This window comes from Fringilla coelebs, assembly GCF_963513975.1.
Source record: "Fringilla coelebs genome assembly, chromosome: 10".
Classification (NCBI taxonomy): domain Eukaryota; kingdom Metazoa; phylum Chordata; class Aves; order Passeriformes; family Fringillidae; genus Fringilla; species Fringilla coelebs.
Genome location: NC_140036.1, coordinates 1,346,692 through 1,355,161, shown reverse-complemented (window position 1 = coordinate 1,355,161; position 8,470 = coordinate 1,346,692). Strand labels below are relative to the sequence as shown.

The window sequence follows — 8,470 nt, the reverse complement described above, 5'->3', positions numbered from 1 at the left end:
ACCCCAGGGAGAGGAGGAGGGGGAAGAAAGCTTTTTGCTTGCTCTGCCAGCTAAACAGTTTGTATTTGTGAGTGCAGAAATAAGTCTGATGGCAGCCAACCGATGCCTGAGGAGCAGCTCGCCCGTTAACCTCCCATCCACAGTTCACACCCACCACCATTTACATGCACCATTAATATTTATGAGGATGACGTGTCTTTTTGACAGGAACTTGTGCCTCCAGTGACAACAGATGTTATACCATTTATGAAAGAAACTACTCAAGCATTTCCAATGGACCTTGTGCATGCTCATCATGTCTTTATCCCGTGCCCTGATTGTATTATCCACGCCGAGCCTGGGTCACCTCCTGACTCCAGTCCAAGGGCATGCATGGCAGCACACTTGCCTGCAGAGTACTCAAAAATGTTTTGAGCTTCATTATGTCTCTGTGAATGCTCTTCTGGGAGCCAGAGACCTTCCAAATGCACCTGCCAACTCAAACAGAAGCCTGTGAGGCCATGATGTGTCAGAAATGAGGCTTTGCCACTTACCTGGGCCTCCAAAACACACAGCACGACCTGAGGCTGCAGGAATGCCTCCCACAGCTGCATTAGTGCTCATGCATCATTTAGACAGAATGAAAGCCTGTTTTATAGGCTGTCTTATGCTGCTCTACACACAGGAGAACACGTGCTGCAAGGGCCAGGTGCCATTATCTCTGCTAAAACCATGCTGCTCCTTGGCTGAACTGCCATTTACAGCTTGTGCAGGAGCCTGTCTCTGGGAGGACAGAGCTCCCTAGCCTAGCAAAGGTTAAACTCCCACCCTTCATGCAGGAGGAAGCAGTGCCTGTGCACATCCCCTCAGCAGGGAGCAGGATGGGCTTAACCTGGATAAAACACAGATGAGTTGATGGGTTTAGTGAAATCCTCAGGAACCACCACGCATGGACAAGCACCGAGGTATTGGACAAGGTATCTAAGGAATGTTTTCTTTTACTAGATTGCAGTTGACATTTCCATTAAAATGCATGAGATTACCATGATTCGCTTCACCTGATGTGATGGAACTTGTTTAAAGTAGCACAAAAATGTCACATTGTCCCTGTGGGCTAGAGGAGATAGCCTGCAGTGACTTCCTCCTCCAGAATGGCAGCTCTAGTGATGCCCTGATATTTATGGCACATACATTTTTAATGCCCTGCACAAACAGCTCCAGCATTTGTCAACTCATTTGACCTGCAGCTTTTCAAAGAAAATACAAAAAGACATGCTGCAAGAACAATGTGTGCAGTGCCTTGCCGTCAGCCCCCGCCCTGTCAGGACAGAAGCAGGATGCTGTAGCCATGGTCAGCTCTCTCTGGCTGTTCTTAGCCAAGATTTGCTGCTCAAATCTCCTTGTGCATCCTGGAGTGCTCACCTTGTGCCTCCAGCTCCTCACTGCTCAAAAACTCAGTTTGAGGCTTGTGAGAGATCACTGCTGTTCAGCAGCCAGCAGAGCTTCATCGCCCAGGTCCTGACACATCTGAGCCTTGGCTGGGGTGAATTCAGGAGCTCCTTCACTTCTCATTTCCCTGCATTAACAAAGCAGCACCTCCAACCCAAGTTAGCTCTGAAACACAGCTGGGACAAACACCAGGCCTGGCAGGTCTGGGGACTGCACACCATTTCCAGCAGGGTTAACCCCGCTGTCTGAGCAGTGAATACATGAATATTTGTGTGGTTTGGTTTCACCCCCGCCAGCAGCCAGGCTCACCCACTCCCCCCCACCCCCATTCTAGGAAAAGCTGAGCTTTCTCTGAAGAGAAAACAAGCTCACAAAGGCTTGGAGTTTGTATTTTACCAGCGATTACATACTCTGTGTGATACTGCACATTTCCCAAATGTGTGTGTGCATTTGTGTGTTTTTATTCGCCTCTGATGACCTTAGGTGCCTAGTTTTGGCTCAGAACGAAGATGGCTCTTCACAGTTGTGACACCCATTATTTTGCTGCAGTGTGCATGCACACTATCCTGGTTTTCTCCTGCCACTTAGATCGGCTAAGCATGCATCAACCAGGCACAGAATGGTCACAGGTGTCTCTACTTAAATACAAAAATGTTCTGTACCTGGCCTGGTCCTCAGCATTTCTGCTTAGCCAGCATTAATTTATCACTGAAAAGAAAGAGCTGCTTTCCACATTGTGTCACACAGAGAATTTGGTGCTTCAGATGCAGAAGGACAGATTTAGACACCCAGCCCCCAGCACATCCCACTCTGCTCTTGCCTGGTGCAGGGAAACTTGTCACCACCTGAACAGGCTCTCTGACAGAACCCAAGCCCTGATGCTTTAACATAAAAGGAAAAAACACACCAGAAACACCTTTCTGAAAATAACACCTCCTGTCCAGTGCGATACAAAGCGAAGAGTGGCCTGAGCTGAGCTGTCCAGCCAGCACATCCCACGGTCTGCCTTTACCCGTGTGCGCTCCGGGCTGTCCCGGGGCAGGCGGCACCGAGCCCCTCCATCCCTGCCGCTCTCCTGTGGCACACGGATGAGCACAGGGTAGGCACGGAGCTTTACACGGCACTTTGAAGGAGAAAGCAGTGTTAAGGAACAGCGGGACTGCCAACAGTGAGAGCCAGCCCGGCCTTTCCCGAGCTCGTTCCGGTACCCGCGGGGCCACACGGGACCCGCCCGCGCCGATCCCGGTGCGGCTGCAGCTCCCGCCAGACCTTCCGCGAGGCAAACCTCGGCACCACCGAAGCCAAAGGGCTTTCCTCGGCGAGAAGAACCGGGAGGCAGCCGGAGCAGGAGGGGAGCTCTGCCGGGCACGGAGCGGGGCGAGCGAGCGGCTCCGCGCCGGTTCAAACGGCGAACGCGCCTCCCGTTTCCTCGGGCGGCAAAAATATGACATGCATTAGCGAGGAGAATAAAAGCAGGGAAACAAAGGAGCGGGAGCGAACACCTGTCGCTCTCCTCGGGGACGAGCCCTAATGCTTTTATTTGCCTCGCTCTGCCGGGGAACTGCAGCTGCCAACTGTCATCAGCATCAAGTTACCCGCACAAAGCTGCCCGGCTCTTTCAGCCAAGGCGGCGGGCGCGCCGGGCTGGCACCGAGCTCTCCGGGCCCGGCTGCCCGTGCCCGGGGATGCGCTGCCCCGCCGAGCGGCCGCGGTGCCCGCACGGCCACGGCCACGGCGGGCGCGTCCTGCCGGGCTGGACCCGCACCCGGCCCGAGAGCCGCCCCGTCCGCCGGCACGGGGCACGACAGCACCGGCTCGGTGCCAGCTGTGCGTGCTTAGCCCCAGGGCCTCCCGGTCACGGCTCAGACTGACTCTTGCACGCCCAGGTCGGCGCTGCCGCCCCGCCGGCGCCTCTGTGCCCTCCGTTCCACCGACACCCCAGCCGCACACACGGGCGTTCCGAGGTGCTGAGCCTGTAACGGGCGCTGGGGTTTGGGGTCACCGGGGCTGAGTGACGGCCCAGCCGCCCCGCGAAGCCGCACGCTGCCGGCGGGGGCACGGCACGGCCCGGCCCAGCCCGGCCCGGCTCGGCTCGGCACGGCTCGGCTCGGCACGGTCCGCTCCCGCTCCGGGGCCGGGCCCAGCGCCGGGGCCGCTCCACCCCGCCCAGCCCAGCCCCGCCCCGCCGCAGACAAAGCGCGCGGCCGCCATTGGCCCGTTCGGCCAACGCTCGGCGCTGCCCGCGCGGCGCGGCCAATGGGCTCTTTGACATGCAAATCGCGGGATATAAAAGGGGCGGCGCGGGGCGGGAGCGGAGGGAGCGGGGCAGTGGCGCGGCCATGGCGCCGGGCACGGACCGCCCGCCGCACGGCGAGGGCTGCGCGGGGCCCCGCGGCGACCGGAGGGTGAGCGGCGGGGGCAGCGCGGGCGGGGCCGGGCCGGGCCCGAAGGGGCGGGGGGGCTGAAGGCGCTGTTGTCCCCGCAGATGAGGAAGCCGCTGGTGGAGAAGAAGCGCCGGGCGCGCATCAACGAGAGCCTGCGGGAGCTGCGGCTGCTGCTGGCCGACAGCGAGGTGAGGCGGCGGCGCGGCGGGGCGGGGGCCGGCGGGGCCCGGGGCCGCGCTGACGGCCGCGGCGCCCCGGGTCAGTTTCAGGCGAAGCTGGAGAACGCGGAGGTGCTGGAGCGGACGGTGCGGCGGGTGCGGGCCGTGCTGGAGCGCCGCGGCCGCGGTGAGTGCCGGCCCGGGGGGCGGCGGGGGGCGCCCGGCCCGGCCCGCGCCTCACCCGCGCCCCTTTCTGTCCCCCGCGGCGCAGGGGGCGGGCGGCGGCTGCTGGAGGCCAGCGAGCGCTTCGCCGCCGGGTACATCCAGTGCATGCACGAGGTGCACACCTTCGTCTCCAGCTGCCCCGGCATCGACGCCACCACGGCCGCCGAGCTGCTCAACCACCTGCTGGAGTCCATGCCCCTCAGCGAGGGCGGCTGCCCGGACTCGATCACGGACGTTGTGGCGGAGCCGGCCCTCCGCCCCTGGCCCGCCGGCGAGGCGCTGGCCCTGCTGCCCGGAGCCCGGCCGGCCCTGCCCGCGGCCAGCGAGGAGCCCGGCTCCGGCTCCGACTCGGACGAGGTGGAGGCCGGGCCGGGCCAGACCCCCACGGACGGACTGGACGCGTCCCAGACGCAGGGCCTGCCCTCGGCCGGCTCGCCCAAATCCATGTGGAGACCCTGGTAACAGCGAAGAGGAGTCCGCGCAGGGCTGCCCGTGGGGTGTGCTGAGTGAGAGTGTCTGTGAGTGCCCGTCTGTCTGTCTGTCTGTCTGTGAGTGTCCGTGTGCGCGGCCGGCAGCGCTGTGGCTGCGGACTCGGGCACTCTGACGCTGTCACCCCCTGACAGCCTAATAGCGAAGGCGTTAGCATTTCATCCCTGTGCGTGTGTGGCGTTTTGTAACTTCGGGGGGTGTTTTTACGAGAGGATGGGGGGAGGAGGGAAGTGGTTTGTAGTAGCAAAGCTCTCTGGTGGAGACACAGCAGTTATTTTATAACCCTGTCTCTTTCTTCTTGGCCCTTAGAAGCGACCCAAACGCCGCTACCTTTTAAGAAAAAGTCCTTGTGCGTTTTAAATCACGACAGTTAATTGCAGGAGAAGCTGGAGCTAAGTCTGCATGCACGGTTTCAAGCGTTCTAGTGATAGCACAGACCCCTGAAAGGTGTCTGTACCTGATAGCAGTCTAAAGCCTCGCCTTTAGGGAAGGGAAACAAAACTAGAAACCTGGTGGAAATAGACAAACATTTTAAAAGATGGTGGTGGCAGGGTGCTTTTTAGAAATGAGTGTCTTTGTGCACATTTTGCTTTTAGCACATTTGAGTTTATTGTGACTTTATGTATATTAGGGTGTCAAATGTTTTTTATTTTTAATCTTTAATAAAAAAAAACCCTGAACTCACAACGTGGCATACATTGTGTGATGTGGTATGTTTAAAAAACACTAAAAATACAGCTCCCTCTTGTTGGCTCTTAACACCAGCATGTCTATAACATGGAAACGATGCTGGTAATTAAGCACTTAATTCTTGTACTAAGCGTTGTTAACTATTGGAATTCAAATATTTCTTTTGTTTAATTCTAGTTGACACTTAAGTTTATTGAATGAGCGAGGTCAGACTGGCTGGGGTCGCTCCTAGGCCACAGAGTTTGGGGCTGGTTGTTCTGGATGCCAGTCTCAAGCCTGCTCTACTTGATCTGCCATCTGAAGGCGTTGCTCACACATGCACAGCTCTAACTTCAGAAGTGCTAGGCAAATCCTGTCCTGAGGCATAACTTCACAGGAGGGTGGTTTGCTTTTTGGTTTTTTTTTTTTGGTTGGTGGAGAACAAAAAAAGACTTCATTGAATGGAGTGTCCAGTGGGTTTGGAAAGTGTTCTTTAATGATTTTGGGGGTGTGGAGGGGGACCCTCAGCATTCTTATCTGGTTCCTGCTTTGGGGAGATGCCAGGTTCTTTTTGCAGTGGTACAATACCTTTCAGAGAGCTGTCATTGTAAAGAGAAAAAAAAGGATTGTAAAGTATCTTAATATGTGGAAGTTCCCAAACATAGAACAAGCAAGAAAGGAAGCAACCCAATGACCAAAGGACTAGATGTGTACCTTTGTCAATAACCACATGGAATAATAAAAATAGAAACTGAAGCACTGGCGAGGCCTTTTCGTAATTTTCTTTACCTGGGCTGCGTGTTCTTGTTCAAAGGTGTCCCTCAGAATGTTTGGTCCGTCTTGTCCCCTGTTGTGTTCAGTTCCCTTTGAGCTGGAGGAGAGGGGCAAAACCCAGCTGAGCCAGGGCAGGTGAGAGCCTCTGTAGTGACCTTTGTGCTTTAGGGAGGGGGGTTGGGTTTGAGGTGTAAATGGAGCCTGGGGCACTTGCACTGAAACGAGCACCCCACACCCCTGATGAGCTCTGGGGCTGAGGCTGCTCCTCTCTAGCCCCAGTCCAGGCTCATTTACATCTCGTTGGACACATCCCTGTCCCCCCTTAGCTCAGAGCTGCCTGTCACTCCGAGGGCAGCTCTCACCCAGCCCCTCACCTGGTGTGACCCCGCTCAGCCCGAGCCCCCCGTGTCCAGTGGCTGGAAAAGGCCCTTGAGAAGGAGCTGAGGCCACAGCCCAGCTCCTGAGTGTGACAGCAGCACTCAGCCCCTGCCTGAGCTGGGCTTCAGCAGGGCTGATCCTGGCCCCAGGCAGCCTCTCCTGCTGCAGGAGCACCAGAGGCAGCTGGGCTGGGCTTCACCTCCATGGGCTGAAGGCTCTGTTAGGGCTGTCTGTACTGCCCCTGTGAGAGCAAGTGCCAATCCTGACACTCTGGTGGCAGAAACGCAGCCCGGAGTCAACCTACAGGTGCCAGCTTTGGTTCAGCAGGGGCTGGGGGCAGCTCCAAGCAGCCCCCCTGCCCAGCAGCCCTGTGGGTGTGCTCAGCTTCCCTGGGCTGCCCCTGCAGAGTGGGAGCTGCAGCAGGGACCTGCTGCCTTCCCCGTTCCTGCGGGTTCTGCTGCCCTGCCCACAGCCGGGAGAGCCTTCCCGGGCACAGCCCGGGGCCTCTGCTGCAGGAAGGACAGGCAGCAGGGCTGGGAGGCACCTGCACAGCTGCTCTCCCAAAGCTGGAGGGGCTGGGAGGAGCAGAGGGATTCCAGCCCTTTCCCCTGGGCACTTATTTGCTGTACTGCCTGAAAAGTAAAGCCAGGTCAGAGCAGTATGAGGAGCTTTGCAATAGTCTCAAAAGCCTTTTAGAAATGTGGTAGCAATATGGCCTTTTTTTTTTTTCCTAAATCCACAAATTAGGTTCACAGAAAGTTTACATGCTCTGATTAGGTGTTGCTGGATTTGTCCATTTGCATTTCTGTACCTTACTGCAAAGGTGTCGAATCTGACACTCACCTGACAAAGGCAGAAGAGGTCAGGGTTTTGGGGGTGGGACTGGGGAAGGGGCAGTGTTGGGAAGGAAGGTTTCCAACAGCTCTAATGAAAAACCAGGGAAGCCTTTTCAAGTCCTTCTTTGTAGAAACTGCCTTTCCTCCTTTCCATTCCAAAGTACTACAAACAGACCATCTGATCTGACAGTGCCCTGCCCTGTAACAAGAGAGAGAGGCAGCACACTAACAAGACTGCTCTGGTTTGACATTCAGGTGGAGAATAATGGAGAGAAGGGCTCGTTTTCCCCTCTCTTTGTATGTCAGTCACTCACACCTGTTACAGGGGGAAAATGCTCCTTGTTAGACCAGGTCAGCTGGGAGAACTTGGAGTTCAAACCTCTTCCCAACCTCTTGGCAACACATCCCAGGTCTTTTATCAGAGCCTCTGGCCAGGAGGCAAGATCAAGCTTTTAAATCACACCAATCAACATGCATCTTCTTTGATCTCCCACTAGCAAGCATCCTGCAGCTCTCTGCAGTCTCCCTCTCCAAATAACTGTTTCAGTCTCTATTCCAATTAAAGGGACAGAAGAATAAAACTGGCCCAGGCCTCAGCAGCAGGTCTTGGGGGTGCACAGACATCAGGCAGGAGATCTCTGCCAAGCAGGCACTTGGCTCCTGTCTGTAACACAGCTTACAGTTTTTACCATCCAAGGTGCTGCTGTTAACAGAACTGTATCAAAATGTCACAAAAAGGAGGATTTATCCCTATGAGAAGTGCTGGAGTGAGTGTTGGTGAATCTGGCACCCAGAGCCTTGCCACATGATGGTAAACTCTGCACAGGTCACAGCCCCACAGCCCCAAGGGCCATGCACTCTTGGCAGCTCCAGTTGCTGGAGCCCAGTTTCAGGACTCCCCAGTTTTGGCCCCATGTCCAGGCACAGCTCTGCACACTCTCCCAGCAGCACAGCAGCTCTCCACCCTGCACACACACAGGATTTACACATCTCTGTCCAGCTGCTGGAGCACACCCAAACTTTTGTCCAAGCCACTTGCTCTTTTCTCTGGGGATGAGAAGGGCTGGCCAAGCAGCACATCTCCTGTCAGGTGTGCCAGGCATGCTCAGGACATCCCTGCTCAGCCTGA

The 8,470-nt window shown here is 56.5% G+C and overlaps 1 protein-coding gene across 2 annotated transcripts; it reads left to right on the top strand.

Moving 5' to 3' along the window:
* Nucleotides 1-3,698: 3,698 nt before the first annotated feature.
* On the top strand, nt 3,699-5,472 carry LOC311157526 (transcription cofactor HES-6-like; the record flags this gene model as incomplete). Of its 2 annotated transcripts, XM_084212263.1 has the most annotated exons (4): nt 3,757-3,833; nt 3,914-4,000; nt 4,076-4,157; nt 4,242-5,472. In XM_084212263.1, the coding sequence occupies 4 exons, from the start codon at nt 3,768-3,770 to the stop codon at nt 4,655-4,657; spliced, it is 651 nt and encodes a 216-aa protein (XP_084068389.1). In that variant the 3' UTR covers nt 4,658-5,472. The 2 variants fall into 2 exon arrangements, with proteins under 2 accessions (XP_084068388.1, XP_084068389.1); XM_084212262.1 differs by having other exon boundaries at nt 3,699-3,833; nt 4,076-5,472.
* Nucleotides 5,473-8,470: the final 2,998 nt, after the last annotated feature.